The following is a 15,365-nucleotide window of genomic DNA, read 5'->3' on the forward strand; positions in this document are numbered from 1 at the left end:
GGCTCCCTAAGATCCTAGCCTGGAGGTCAAAGAGTGATCATAGAAGGAATAAATGAGGGATCATAACTCCCCAACCCTCCGGGGCTTCTCTTTGCTGAGCAAAGGTCCCAAAGTGGAAGAGCAAAGAAGGAAGGCGGGAGCCTGAAATGCCGGTCTCTGCACCCAGAGGGCAGGAGCCTCTGGGGGTGCCTCCTGGACACAGGCCGGAGAAAGGCCAGCCCAGAGGCCACAGGGCAGGTGGTAGTACAGGCCCTGCCCCAGGTCAGGGGACAGCCCAGCAGCGTGGCCACATCTCTACTCTTAAGGGAGTTCTGGAATGCTGACCACCCCAGACACCCTGGTGCAGGCGGTCAGCACCCGGCGTGTGTCTGCCCACCACGCCAGCCTGGGGTGGGCAGGCGAGGACGTGAGGACAGGTGCACCTGGGGAATAAGGACAGGGGCCGACTGCCCAGGTGGGGGTCAGGAAGGCCTTCTGGGTGGCAGAAGTGAGAGGCGGTGCCAAGTGGCATGCAGCTGGTGGAGGGTCAGGTGGGGGTGTGTGGCCTGCAAACGGGGCAGAGAACAGTGGGATGGGCGCAGCACAGGACTGGCTTGTCTGCCCCTCCAGGTGAGGAGTGTGTTGCCTGAGCACAGGAGAGAGGGCCCCAGGGAGGGACCGCGGACACAGCAGGGGCCCTGAGGAAGGGCCAGTCTCTGCCTCAGGAATTCTGCAGGGGTCATCAGGTCCCGTGCTCTTGGCGGGAGGGCAGGCGGGTCCCCCAGGAACCCTGAAGAAGCGTTCCACCAATCCAAGACGGGCTGTGGAGCAGCCTCCCCTTCAGAACGCCTCCTTTCCTTCAGCCATCCAGCACCTGTCAGAAAGGCCAGCAGACGCCTGGGTACCGGGGAGGACCAGGGGGCCCCGGTGCCGGCCCCCTGCACAGCCCGCCGGGCTATGTCAGAGCCCACAGTGGCTAGGCTGGGACTGGCAGGATGTGCTGTTCCTCACCAGCGCCCAGCGAGGACAGCAGGCAGCCCAGCCTGTGCGTCTTCTGGGGCACGGGCTCCCGCATCCCCTCTTTGTACCCACTGCGTCTCAGGAGCCTGGGGCTGAGCTCCTGGGCTGCCATGGTGTATTGTGAGCCCTGTGTGGAGAGGAGTGAAGTCTGCGCTTTGTAGTGTGGGCTAACCCTGCTGGGCCAGGGGGCAAGGCACTGTGGGGCAGTGGGGAGTGGTGGGTGTGAGGGGCCCCAGCTCTTTCCTGCCTCAGTTTCCCCATGTGAGAGTTCATTTGGATCCTCCATTTGGCCTTGGTTATAGGGAGCTGAGAGAGTGGGAGGGTGCACCTTGGTGGTGTTGATGAGCTTCTGGGGTGGGCCTGGGTCGGCTTTGTGCTGTCCCCAGGGCTCCAGTGCTGACTGGCAGCCACTCTGCTCCCAGGGACATCTTCCACAACCTGCTCCGGGTGCTGGACGCCGGGCTCCTGGCCAAGCTCTTGGCGCTGACGCAGCTGTGAGTGTCCCCTCCATGGGGTCTTGGATTCTACAGGGTGGGCAAGTGGCAGCTGCCTGTCACTGTTGCAGTTATAGGGGCTTCTCTCAGACCCTGCTGAATCCCCCCTTTCTTCCAGGGACATAATCAACAATAAGATTTCTACATTAGAAGAAGGAATATTTGCTAATTTATTTAATTTAAGTGAAATGTAAGTTGGGTTGTTTTTGGTGGGTGTCAGTGGCTGGGTCTGCCTCCCCCAGACCCCTGGTCTCCTGCTCCGGCCTCCACACCTGCTCCCCAGTTTAGGGCCAGACCTTGGTACCACCACGGGGGTGGTGGGATGCCACACCGGTCACCCAGCTGCTCCTGGGGGTCCCTGACCTTGTGTGGGGCGAGGCAGACCCTTCCTTGAGGCCCCAACCCCTGCCCAGCAGTCCGCTGAGCACCTGGCCCGGCCCCTCCCACAGAAACCTTGGCAGGAACCCGCTAGAGTGCAACTGCGGCCTGGTGTGCCTGCCCCGCTCTGCGGCTGAGCAGTAGGTGCCCGTGCTGCCGCCTGAGGCAGCCACGTGTGCTGGGCGTGGCCCCCTGGCTGGCCAGCCCCTCCTGGGCGTCCCCTTGTCAGACAGCCTCTGCCGTGAGTGCAGGTGGGACGCAGGTGCCTGGGGTCGCCCTGGCTGCAGCAGCAGAGTTGGACCCCAGGCAACAGCCTCGAGCCCAGATACACAAGAATGTCACTGAGACTCTGGTCTCCCTGCGGGTCAACACTGGACGAAATCCAGCAGATCGCGGCCATACTGGCCCAGTGCACGGTAGGGCGAGGTCCAGGCCTGCGGAGCCCCCAAGCTTTTCTTGACCAAGTCTACCCGGCTGTGTGCTTATTATTGGCAGTCCTGGCATGAGCCACAGGCAACCCCAGGATGCCCCTGCAGAGTGGCCCAGGGTGTGAGGAGCAGAGGTGGGGATGGCAGATGCGGAAAGGCCTTTGGTTTTACCTACCCTGGGTCCTCCAGCCCGGAGAAGTCACCCACCATTGTCGCTCCAGATGCGGGTACTGGGGTGTGCTAGGCATGCTCCTGGTGGTGGCACTGTGCCCAGGCTGGTAGGTGGATGCAGAGAAGGAAGCACAGAGCCTTCTGGGTAAGGGGTGGCCCAGTCTGCCTTGTGGCTCCTAGGGCTCTGGACGTGGCTGGGGCCAGCAAGGCCATGTCACTATTTGGACAGGCCAGTGTGGGTGGGTGGGGCCAGGGAAGGGCTGTCAGCAGGGCTGCGTATGGGTGGGACCCAGGATGGGTGGCCCCTCCAGCAGCAGCAAGGAGGGTGGTTAGGAGAGTCTGAGGAGGGGAGGTGGGTGGTGGGAACCACCCCAGAATCCTGGCATGCGTGGCTAGGCTGTGGGAACTGCCCCCAGCCAGGGCCCATCAGCAAGGCTGGAATGGGGCTGGAGATGTTGTTGGGCTCCCTGCAGGCATCCAGCCCAGAGCTCGTGTGCCGCTCGTATTTGAAGAAGACACTGCACAAGCTGGAAGCCATGATGCTCGTCGTGCAGGTAGAGAAGGTCACAGGCACAGGGACGCCCACCACCATTGCCGACAGCATCCTCAGCTTCACTGGTGTGGCGGGTGGGCGGGCAGGCGGGGAGCGGCTCCTTCTCCAGGCGCCCCACAGCGACCTCTGACCCCTCCCCACCCACAGGCGGCCTCATCTACCTGACCAGCTCAGACATGGAGGGCCCACAGCCCTCTGAGCTGGGGGCCGTGCCGCCGGCGCTGATGGTGGCATCCAGGGCCTACCACCTCTCCTCGGCCCTCATACGCATCCTCATGCGCTCCCGTGTGCTTGATGAGGAGCCCCTGACGCTGGTGGGCAAGGAGATCGTGGCGCAGGGCAAGCGCTCAGACCTGCGGAGCCTGCTGTGCAGGGTGCTGCCTCGGGCCCTGGCTGCCACTTCTCCATCCCCACGGCCTTCAGCGGGGCCCTGTCCAACCTCACCGACGTGGTGCAGCTCATCTTCCTCGTCGACTCTAACCCCTTCCCCTTTGGCTACATTGGCAACTACACGGTCTCTACCAAGGTGGTGTCCATGGCCTTCCAGACACAGGCCGGTGCCCAGATCCCCATTGGGCAGCTGGCCTCAGAGCATGCCATCACCGTGAAGGTGCCCAGCAGCTCCGACCAGGTGGCCCAGGGACCGAGAGTCTCTTCCAGCTCTGTTGTCATTCCACCCAGGCCTCGGTCAGTGTGGTGGTCGCCCCTGAGAACAGTAGTCCCGAGGCGGGGCTGCACCTGCTGCTCACCTACAGGGTGCTGCACGGTGGTTGCCCATCCTCGGCCAGCTGGGCAGGTAGCTGGGGGGCAGGCAGGCGAGCAGGGATTTCCTGCAGACACCCTGACACATGGCCTGTGGTGGTCTGTCTTCTGGCTCCTGGGGGGCTGGGGGGCTGGAGGGCGGTGACGGGTGGAGTGGGGGTGGAGCTTCTTCCAGCCTCTGCTGGTGGAGGGGAGTCCAGGTGTGTCCCCCAGGGTGTGCCAGCTGCCTGGGGCAGGCGAGTCACCCCATACCTGCACCCCAGGGCGCAACCTGCCTGAAGAGCCTGAGCCCTACCTGGCTGCCTACCTGCATTCAGCACCATTGCCCTGGTTCCTGCAGTATGTCATGGTCAGGGACCTGCAGACAGCCCGCAGCACCTTCTTCCTGGTCAACGACTGGCTGTTGGTGGAGACTGAGGCCAATGGGGGTCTGGTGGAGAAGGAGGTGCTGGCAGCAAGTAAGGCCCATCCTGCCCGCTGGCCGTGGGCGTGGCCTGAGACTCGGGCCTCCTGCAGCCGCCCTGTGCCCGCCCACAGGTGACATGGTGGTGCCGGTGCCGTCTGGTGGCTGAGCTGCAGCGCAGCTCTTTGACAAGCACATCTGGCTCTCCATATGGGACCGGCCGCCTTGAAGCCGCTTCACTGAGTCCAGCAGGCCACCTGCTGTGTCCTCCTCATGTCCTCTTCCTGGGCACCAATGCTGTGTGGTACGGGGTCCTGGGAGATGCTGCCTACAGGTGGGTGCCTAGGGGGTCGGACTGACCCACCTCTGCCCGCCCCTTTCTGCTCCTTCCCAGCCTGACCCTGCCTGCGTCTCTTCTCTCCTGCCCTGCAGCGTGGGGCCCGTGTCCAGTCTGATCCCGCTGAGTGCCGACATGGTTGCCGTTGGCCTGGTGTCCAGCCTGGTTGTCTACCCCGTGTACCTAGTCATCCTGTTCCTCTTCTGGATGTCCCGGAGCAGGGTGGGCTGGGGGCAGGGGCTCCAGGGGGCAGGGCGGCGGGGACAGGTGGGGCGCGGGCCTCGCTGCCTCTGCCCAGGGCTGTGGTCAGTGTGGCAGCCGGAGGGCAGGCAGCCCTGACGCGTGCTTGATGGTGCCACTAGAGGAGAAAGAGATCGATTACAGATATTGTGGATGCCCCGAGGGGCGCACTGCTGGGGCCCCACGGACTCTTATGCATCAGCACATCGCACGCCTTAGGGAACCTGGGCAAGTTCCCAGGAAGACGCGCTACCCAGGCCTCGGGAGGACGCAGAAAGTCTGAGCAGCCCAATAGCAAGTAAAGGGGTGGGATTCCTGGTTTAAAACCTCCTCCAGAGAGCAGCCTGGCTGGCCTTCCTGGTGCTTCTACCAGGCAGTTCCAGAGGAACTGACCTCACTTCTCAGACCCACAAAAGAACTCCCATGAGGCCAGCACTACGCTGACCCCAAAGCCAGTCGGGGGCAGTGCAGGGAGAGGGAACGGCAGAGCGCCAGCCCCCCGCCCTCAGGAGCGTGCAGGCAGACCCACCAGTGCTGTGGCAAGTCACGTCCAGCATCTCGTGAGAGAGGGTTTTGTGCTGTGACCAGGGGTCCAGCCCTGTGACCACCAGTCACCTGTGGCTGTTTATGTTTGTTCCTCGGTTGCATCAGCCATCGCAAGTGCCCCACAGCAGCACGTGGCCAGTGTGCCATACCGGACAGCACAGCTGTGGAATGCGTGTAATCCGGGACGTTCTCAGAACAGGCCAAGTCTAGACTGCTCAGGAGGGGCACGCCTCCCACTGACCACCAGCCTGTCCCTGCAGGTGGCTGGGGGCCCGAGTTCCACCCCCTCCGGCCAGCAGGTTCTGGACGTGGACAGCTGCCTGGACTCATCTGTGCTGGACAGCTCCTTCCTCACCTTCCCAGGGCTGCGTGCTGAGGTGGGGGCTCCCCAGAGTCCCTGGCTGAGCTGGGTGGGTCCTGCTGCCTCTGGGCAGCCCAGAGTCTGAAGCTTTCTGCACTTCTCAACAGGCTTTTGCAGGACAAATGAAAAATGACTTCTTTCTGGATGATTCTAAAAGGTAGGGGTCCCTGGAGAAAGTGGGAGCCGTGGCATGGGTCGGCCATGCCTCACATGTCCCAGTGTGGGCGTCTGGTGTCCTTGTCCAGTGTCTGTGGCCCTGAGTGTCTCCACACACTGTCCCCAGGGCGTTTGCTCACAAGTCCCTCATCACCTGTCTCTGGACTTGAATTGGGTATGGGCAGCCGTGTCCCCCAGACTCCCCTTGCTGACCTGTGTCTCCTACAGCCTGGTGTGCTGGCCATCCAGCGAAGGGACGCTCAACTGGCCAGACTTGCTGAGTGACCCATCCATCGTAGGGAACACCCTGCAGCGTCTGGTGCGAGGCCAGATGGGCCACGTGCTGGGCGCAGAAGATGACGGTCTCTCCCTGGTCAGCCCCTCCTTGCCTACCAAATACTTCTCAGCTTCTGGTGAGCAGGGCTGGGGAGGGTGGTCTTCCAGCATTGCCCAGGAGGGTCCCCAGTCCAAGGTTTGGGGTGGGAGGAACCCATGTACCCCTGACAAGTCCTGCTCTCCAGATGAAGACCTGATCCGGCAGATCCTTGCAGAAGGGGCCAGCAGCCTGGTGCCCACCCAGAACACTCAGGCTGAAACAGACCTGCTCCCTGGCCTGTGAGTGCCTGGCCCCAGAGTGGAGGGCGGGGGTCGGGGACCTGGGCCAAGAAGCCCTGCTCCCCTCTGGGGTTGGGCTCATGCCATCCAGCTTGTTCCCCCAGCACAGGCTGGGGTGCTACTCGGCCTCTGAGTTCCCCATCTGTTGAGTGAACCTCATGGGGCCACCTAGAGCCCAGCAAACATTACCTTGAGGGCAGCAGCAGTAAAGGATGTGTGGGGAATGGAAAGGTGGCCAGTGAGGGAGGCCGTGGGGACTGGCTGTGACGAGTAATCACTGGTGGGTTTTTAAATATCCCGTCTTTTCTTTTGAGATTATTTTGATTTACATTTTTAGGAACATCTCAATTTTTTGGCTGGTTTTCAATTTAGTGATAAAGATTCACATTGATATATCTTATGCTGCTTTTTTGTCTATAATCTGTTTTAATATCAGTATTTACATTCCTTTTAACTCTTATTGTCAAGAAACCAAAAATTACTAAGATGAGTTGTCATGGAACACAAAGAAAAAGGGGCAGCTTCTTGAATCATTTTACAAATACAGATAATGATGATGTGATGCGGTCTTTATGAAGAAACTGTCCACCGATTAAACAAATCTATAATATGGGGAAATCCTAGGGCAGTAGTTCTAAGTGGACCACCCCCAATACCTCCAGCTGGAAGCCTGTCCTGAGGTCCTGAGATCCGGGTTCCCACAGCTCTCCTTACGCTGCTGCTCCCGAGGGTCTCCAGAGCCCAGGGCAGGTCTGACTCAGGGCGACACAGCACCGAGGTCCCCCCGGTCCCCAGCCTCCCTGCCGAGTCCTGCCCTGCCTGGGTTACCCAGACGGTGGGGCGGCGTGTGAATGCTGACGCAGCCCCAGGCAGACATCCTTATGTGATACCCCGACTCTGTGTCTGTGGCTGCGCACTAACTCCAGTAGTTAGTGTCCGGACCGAGTTGAGCTGTAGGACCCCCACCTGGTGTCCTGAGCGTTGGAGAATTGGTTGTCGGTGATGAAAACCCCCCCCAACCTGGTGCTGAAGCGCTGTGAGTGCAAACCATTCAGCCATAAGGAATGAGGTCTGGCACCTGCTGAACGTGAACAAACCGTCAAAACACGATGCTCAGTGAAAGAAGCCGGATGCAGAAGGCTGCATAGCGTCTGATTCCATTTATATGGAGCGTCCGGAATAGGTAAACCCGGAGACACAGAAAGCCAGTCGGCGAGCGGTTGGGAATGAGAGAGCCGCCTGATGGTTACAGGGTTTCTTTCTGCAGTGATGAAGATGTTCTAGAACTTGATGGTGGTGAGGAGCGCACTGCTGCGTGGCAGCTAGAAGAGACCGCACTGACTTCTGTAGCGTAAACGGGTGGGTTGCACGGCACAAAGATTATGTTTAATAAGACAGAGTTATCAACATGGATGGACCTAGAGGGTATTATGCTCAGTGAAATAAGCCAGGCGGAGAAAAACAAGTACCAAATGATTTCCCTCACTTGTGAGGATAACAACGAAGCAAAACTGAAGGAACAGAATAGCGGCAGACTCACAGAGTCCAAGAAGGGACTAGCGGTTACCAAAAGGAAGGGGGTGGGGGCAGGAAGGGGATTAAGGGGCATTATAATGAGCATTCCCAACATAGGTAGGTCACGGGGAAGGCGGTGCAGCACAGAGAAGACAAGGAGCGACTCTAGCATCTTACTAGGCTGATGGACAGCGACTGCAAAGGGGTGTGAGGGGGACTTGATAGGATGGGTGAAGGTAGTAGCCACAATGTTGCTTATGTGAAACCTTCATAAGACTGTACATCAATACCTTGACACAAAAGCAGAACAGAGTCGTCACTTTCCTACACTGCCCCATCTCAAACGCCACCCTCTTGACAGAGTCCCGTGGGGGATGGCCCCACCCTCCAAGCGGGCACTATTTAACCCTACCGATTTATTCATTATGAGTCTGTTATTATCATAGTCCCATATACAGAACATAAAACTTACCATCTTAACCATTTTTTAGTGTACAGCTCAGTGGCCTTAAATACATTCCCACTGTTGGGCAACCCCTCCCCATCCCCCCGCACAACCTTCTCATCTTGCAAACCTGAAACTCTGGCCCTATGAAACCCTCACTCCCCACCCCCTCTTCCCCTGCCTCTGGCAGCCACTCCCCTACTGTCTCTGAATGTGACAACGCTGGGGACCTCACACAAGGGGACTCACACAGTGCTTGTCCTTTGAGGCCGGGCTTTTTTTACTGAGGATGATGCCTTCAAAGTTCATGCATGTCGTAGCACGTGTCAGCATTTCCTTCCTTTTTAAGCCTGAAGACTGTCCACATTACCCCCATCTTCCCGGAGGGGACACTGCAGCCACAGACACTGAGGGAAGCGGGGCCAGGCTCACGGCGGCTGACCTGACGCACCACTCTGCCCCGCGGCTCCCTCCATGCGCCAGCGGAGGCCCCCACGTGCCTTGGCTCTGCTCCCCCCTGACAGCTCCTGGGGCGCAGGTGGCCTGCACCTTGGACCCTGACTCCACACGCAGCACCAGGTGGACTCCTGAAGCACGTGTGGATGGGATGGGACTTTAGGGGGTTGGGGGTCGAGGTGGGCAGGGCCCGGCTGGGCAGCCCCCGAGGTCAGGCTACCCCAGACTCCTGTTCGATCCAATGCGCCCAATGATGAGGACCACCGCATGGAGCTGGGCACCCCTGTACATGGCTGCTCTGCCTATGACCCTTATGGCCCTTGAGGTTCCCCAATCCAGGCGGCCTCTGAGGAGGAAGAAGGGACTTAGACGCAGCCCAGGGGCACATGAGACGCGGTGCAGGCTGGGAGGAGGAGAATGAGGGTGACTGCTTGATACGGATGGCTTCCCTGCTGCAGTGATGAACATGTCCAGGAACTAGACAGTGAGTGGTGATGGTCGCATAACCTTATCAATGTCCTAAAAGTCACTGAAGTGTGCACTTAAAAATGGTTAAAATGGTAACTTTTGTGTTGTGTTTCACCACGATGAAAAGCAATGCCCCACTCCAGCTTCAGCGCACCCAGGGCCTTTCTGTGTTTTGGGGTCCAGATCAAGGCCTTGTGACCCCACAAGGGTCCCCTGGACCCTCTCACTCCTACCCGCCCTTCACCCCACCTGCTCTTGGTGTCTGAGCCACCCCACTGAGGACACTTCCCTGCAGGTCGCCTTCCGGAGGCATGTGTGTTGGGCCCAGTGTTTTACTCAAATAGATGCATTACTAATGATTGAACTTCGAGTGGCAGTGGCCCATCCGTGGTGGAGATACTCAGAGCTGAGGGGTGGTTTCTGGAGTTATCAAAAACCTCCTCCCCAGAAGGCACCTTTGGCTTGGTCATTCCTGCAAGGCAAGGAGGAGGCAGAAGATAGAGGCTGAGTCTTTCTGGTACCTTCTCAGTCTAAGGCCAGGATGCCTGGGTATCTGCAGTTCAGACTAAGAAGGCACATCTTCTGGGTACTTCACTGCAGCCCTGGGGCAAGAAGCACTGGAGAACCAGAGCCCTGGGTTTGAATTCCTCACCAGCTGTGTGACCTTGGGGAAGTTACTCAACCTGTCTGTGCCTTAGTCACCTTATCTCTAAAATGAGGATTAAAATAGCTTTGATTTTAAAAGTTGCTCTGTTTTCACTTAGGTGAGAGTCATATAATGTAATATTAATTATTTAATGTGTGCAATTCACTGTTGTTTAGCGCTTTCACAATGTTGTGCGATGAACAGCTCTATGAAGTTCCAAATCATTTTCATCACCACAGGGGTTGTTTTTGAGGATTATATGTGTGATTATTTGTAAAGCCTTAGAACAGTGCCGGGTGCAGCAAGTGCCGAATAAGTGCTCAATAAATGGCAAGAATAATTAGTAAGTGCAGCGCTCATAATAGGTAACACGTGGTAGGCGAGGCTATCAGTTCGCTTCCCTTGGGCTGGAGGAAGAGGGAGCTAGGTTCTCCCTTCTCTCTGGGCCCCATTTTCTACGCTGGGCACCTTGTACCCACCCGGCTGTCACACCCTTCCGCCCCCAACCAGGGTCACGTCCTCACCGGCTGGGGGCAGGGAAGACGCTGCTGGTGTCCAGGAAACCCGGCGCCTCCCCGCAGCCTCCGGGCTTCTCCCCTCTCCTCCAGGCTCTTCGGTGCGCCGCTCGCTGCATCTCCCACGCCCGTTCCTGCTCCCCACGCTGTCACCTTCTGTGGCGGAGGAGACACACGTGGGGGCACGGTTACCCAGGAAGGCTGCTCTCTGAAGCCTTCTGGGATCCCCAGGCGCTTGGGAGAACCCCTCACATGCGCCGGCCCGCAGTCAGACCTGTACACCTATAGAACCATTTGGGCAGCGTGTTTAACGGGCGGGCTCCTGGGCCCCTCGGAGCCGTACTCGGGAGCCTTCCCGTTACCCTGCAGTCCGCTGAGGGCGGCCCCGGGAGCTGGACGCTCCGCCCCGTCCTTCCAGGCGTGAACATCCTGTCCTGCGGTTACTCTGTGCCGGTTCAAGGCCTTCCGTGCTGCAACAAGAGCTGAGTGTTCGCGCCCACCCCGCGCCCTGCACTGATGCTCAGGAGAGGCTTGCGAGTTTCCTTGACTACCCCGGGGTACAGCGAAACATCCCTGGAGACGGCTGTCGCATTCCTCTTCTTGAGGCGACGCAGGAGTCAGGGGCTGTCGTTTACTGCCACCTTGTGGCAGGGGTGGGAACTTTGCGTTCAGTTTCCATCCCTGGTAATCTTAATCAAGAAAACGCACTGAGCATCTACTGTGTGCCAGGTCCCCAGTCAACTCCTGCAGACCCGGGGGCAGATGAATTAGACAGACACGGTCCCTGCCCTTGCGGAGCTCACAGTCTCCCGGAAGAGACCCTCAATGACCCACAAATAAATACAATGAACGAATAAAAATGATTAAGGGATGTGCACACGCTAGGAAGGACACAAACGAGGTCGTTATCACGAGATGCAACGATACATTTTCTAACGGGGCGCTCTGTCTCCCTGGACACCCTCTCCCTGCCCAGGACTGCAGGCCACGCAAGGGCAGGCATTTCTGTCTGGCTGATTCCTCGTCGAGAATGCGGATGTCCCCCAGGTCTAACACATAGTAGGTGCTTCGTAAAAGTCGAATGAATGCATACACAATGGTGAGGCTGCTCAGGGCCAGCTTCTTGGCTCCCCCAGGCCGAACGACCACATGGGGAATGGGAAGGGAGGGCCTGGGAGAGAGGCTTGGTCCCTGGGGATCCTGGGAGGGTTAGAAGGCTTTGGATGTGAGCTAAAATGAGGATGATGTCAAATGTCACCCTCCCAGGGAGGCCCACAATCCATCCTGTTTTTTAAATTGTACCCTCACTCCCCTGGCTTCTTGAAACGCTTCACTGCCTATATTTTACTCCTTGGTATTTTTTACCATCTCATTTACCATGTATCTGCCTTATTCATTTAACGTCTGTCTTCCCTCCAGAATGAAAACAACACGCGAGCAAGTATTTTGCCTGTTTTGTTCACTAAGGACTGCCCTGTGCCTGGAAGGCCCGACACTTGGTAGGAGCTGCGTACGTGGGCTGGGAGAGAGCGGTGAGTGGGCGGGGCTTCGGGCGGGCCAGGAAGGCACTGGGCTGTGGCCAGCGGGCAGGGCGGGGCTCAGATCCAAATGAGGGAAGGGGCCGAAAGTAAACTGTACCAGGAGGGGCGGGGATGGGCGTGGCAAGGGTCCGGCTGGAAGCATTACTAGATTGGGGGGGCTTTGGTGGCGGGGGGGTCTTCCGAGGCTGGTAGTTTTCCAGCGGGACCGCAGGGGCGTGGCTCACATGGCGCGTAGCCTGTCTGGGAGAAGGGGTGGCCTGGGGTGTGTGGTCAAACGAGGGCTATATAGGGAAGAAGGGCGGGGCTAAGGCTGGGCGGAGCCTGGGTGGGATGAGTCCTGTCGGGGACAGGGTAAACCTGGGCGGGGCCAGTGGCAGGGAGGCGTGGGCAGGGCCAGGCCACGGGCGGGGCCAGGCCGGGATCTCCTCTGTCCCGGGTCCGGGAGCGCTACCGCCCGGAGGCGCTAGCTCCCGCCTCGCTGGCCCCTCCTTGGCAGGCCGGGCCCCAGAGTGCGCAGGGCCGGACTCACCAGGATCGGAAGCTGCAGTCGGCACTGGGTTTTGAGGCAGGCGGCCGCCTAGGCCCCGGCGTACTCAGCTCCGCACTTTCCGGGGATGTTTCCCTGGAGACTCCCAGGGTAAGGGTGAGCCGGGCTGAGGGGGCCTGTGCGTGCCTCTGTGTGTGTGCATGTGCACATAAGTGTGTGTGCGAATATGTCTGTGCACCACAGGGAATTTGTGTGTGCTTGGAGTTGGGTACGTGCATGCCCCAGAGAGCTATGTGTGTGTGTGTACAAAGTCGCCTGTGTGTGCAAGGGCAGTCCCGCGTGGGAGGAGAGTCGTGCATGTGTGTGCATGCGTGTGAGAGAGCGCGCGTGGAAAATGTGGCGAAGACAGTGTGTGTATGTCAGGATATCTTGGAGGCACATGGGAGGGCGGTTGCAATGATACTTGAGGGGACCGTAGGGTCAGGACGCCTGTGGTGAGCTGTAGGGTGTGTGGGTGGTGAAGTGTAGGAGTGTGAGAATTGTGAATGTGTGTTTCATGAAGTGGCAGTGGGCAGTGCTTTGAGGGCCTCAGTGTGAAGGGGTGGGGACCAAGGAAAGTTCCGGGGTGCTGATTGCTCTTGGAGGGGTGAGTGTGGTCTGGGGCGGTTGGTAATGAACAGGGCAGGTGTTTGGGGTCTGGCCTGGAGTCATGTGGGGATCAGACCAGTCCCATCACTTTGAGAGGTGGGGAGATGCGTGGGTGGGGCCAAGAGGGGCTGGTCCTGCCCCTTGCATGGGGAGCAGCGGGCAGGGTTCTCGCTTCTGCCTCTCCAGTCACCTGTCACCCGGGCTCTGTGCTCACTGTGCCTGAGTGGCTCCTGTGGGCGCTCCTGCAAGGACATGGTGCAGAAGTACCACCCTCCTGTCCGCGTCCACGAGTACCCATTCGAGCTGGTCATGGCGGTGAGTGACCCCTGGTTCCCTGGCCCCAAGTGACGGTTAGAGGGGCTCAGCTATGCCGCGACTGAGAGGGAGCTCCTCATTCCCCCCGATGAGAAGGGATCATTGAGCTGCTCCACTGACCCGCTAGGTCCAGTTTCTAGCCAATGACCCCCTCTGCCCAGCCACCCCACCTTTCACAAATCCTGGCTCACCGACCAACACACAGGGTCTTTCTTTGTCCTTGTTGGACCTTCCTGTTCTCTCATCTCAGGCTTCTCTGACAGAAAACAAGGATAACAGGGGGCAAGCCTCTGTTGTCATTTGGTGCAATGGGAATAATAATAATAATGACGATATTTATACTGATGATGCTGACAGCGACCATTCACTGAGGGTTTGCCGCCCTAAGATTTTACATAACGTTGTTTCACTTAATGCCCAGTAGTGCATATTATTTCCATTGTACCTCCACTACACTGAAGCTGGACCAGCAGAGGGGATGGCCCCGAAGTCTGTGGCCAGGAAGCAGGAGAGCCCGGGCTCTCATCCTCACAGCGGGGACTCCAGAGCTGTGATTTTAAACCACAACACCCCAGGTCCTCCCGCTTGCACACCCTCTTCCCCCTCTTAGGAGGTGGGCACCAGGAGGAGAGGGGCTCGGTGGGCAGGAAGGGTGTGGGAGCAGTTGCTCTCAGGGTGGATTTGGCCTGACTGTAGGACGTACTCAAGTCGGGCAGCCAGGCAGTGGGGGGCCTAGAACTGGCTCCCAGCCCTCAGCCTCCCGGATGGGTGGTCTTTGCATAGTGGGGCAGGTGCTGGAGACAGGTGGACGTGCCTCTCCGTCGTGGTGCCATCCCTCTGCCTCTTGGAGCTTCCCTTCCTTGGGAAGAACAGGGGCATTGCACGGGGTTGTGGTGGGGAGTGAATGAGATGGCTCCTGTGGGCACTCCTGCAGGAACATGGTACCTGTGGCTCAGCGCCTGGTATACAGTAGGTGCTCACCATATGGGCCTGTGTCTGTTCTTACGCCCCATGTTGGTGTAGGTGATCATACTGCAAGTGTAAGAAACACCAGAATCCATTCCAGCTTTCCCACCCCATCCCTGGCTGCTCAACTTCAGCCTTCAGTCCAAGCACCGCATATCCATTGGTGCCATTGTGTTTGTCCTGCCTGCTCCTATTCTATGAATCTACCTACACATGTGTTCACAGTCATAAAGGATTAAAAAAAACTTCTTTTATTGAAATATAGTTGATATATGTAAAGGATTTAAAAGCACCACTGGAGTTATCCACACATGTCGTGCTGTTATGTGCAAATGGTTCCCAGTCAGGAAAGAGGCAGCGGCAGGCCTGGGGTTGTACTGACCAGCTGGGTGATCTTGGGCAAGTTACTTAACCTCCCTGTGTGCAGCTCCATGGCCTGAGAGACTATCTCCTTCCCCAGATTGGGGAGGTTTTCAGCCATGACCTCCTCAAAGACACTTTCTATCCTTTCTCCCCCTTCTTCTTCTTCTGGAACCCCTATAATGCGAATGTTGTTCCATTTGGATTGGTCACACAGTTCTCTCAATATTCTTTCATTCTTAGAGATCCTTTTTTCTCTCTGTGCCTCAGTTTCTTTGTATTCCTCTTCTCTAATTGCTATTTCATTTATCGTCTCCTCCACCGTATCTAATCTGCTTTTAAACTTTCCATTGTATGTGTCATGTTTGATACTGTGTTCCATAATGATTGGATCTCCAACCAGAATTCCCTCCTGAGTTCTTGAATATTTTTCTGTACTTCAATGAGCATGTTAATGATTTTTATTTTGAAATCCCTTTCAGGCAGATTCATGAGGGCGATTTCATTTAAATCTTTCCCAGGGGTTGTATTCATATTCATAATTTTACTCTGAACCAGGT

General features: G+C 57.9%; 1 protein-coding gene across 1 annotated transcript in view; it reads left to right on the forward strand.

Moving 5' to 3' along the window:
- Positions 1-1,344: 1,344 nt before the first annotated feature.
- The window catches only part of LOC118972897 (polycystin-1-like), a gene marked incomplete at its 5' end in the record, with an annotated part of 49,349 nt that continues 35,328 nt past the window's right edge, over positions 1,345-15,365 (forward strand). Inside the window, 3 exon segments of the mRNA XM_073214663.1 lie at positions 1,345-1,493; positions 1,612-1,683; positions 1,943-2,112. Of these exon segments, the coding sequence (XP_073070764.1) occupies positions 1,345-1,493; positions 1,612-1,683; positions 1,943-2,112 (391 nt within the window).

This window comes from Manis javanica, chromosome 10 (assembly GCF_040802235.1).
Source record: "Manis javanica isolate MJ-LG chromosome 10, MJ_LKY, whole genome shotgun sequence".
Lineage (NCBI taxonomy): Eukaryota > Metazoa > Chordata > Mammalia > Pholidota > Manidae > Manis > Manis javanica.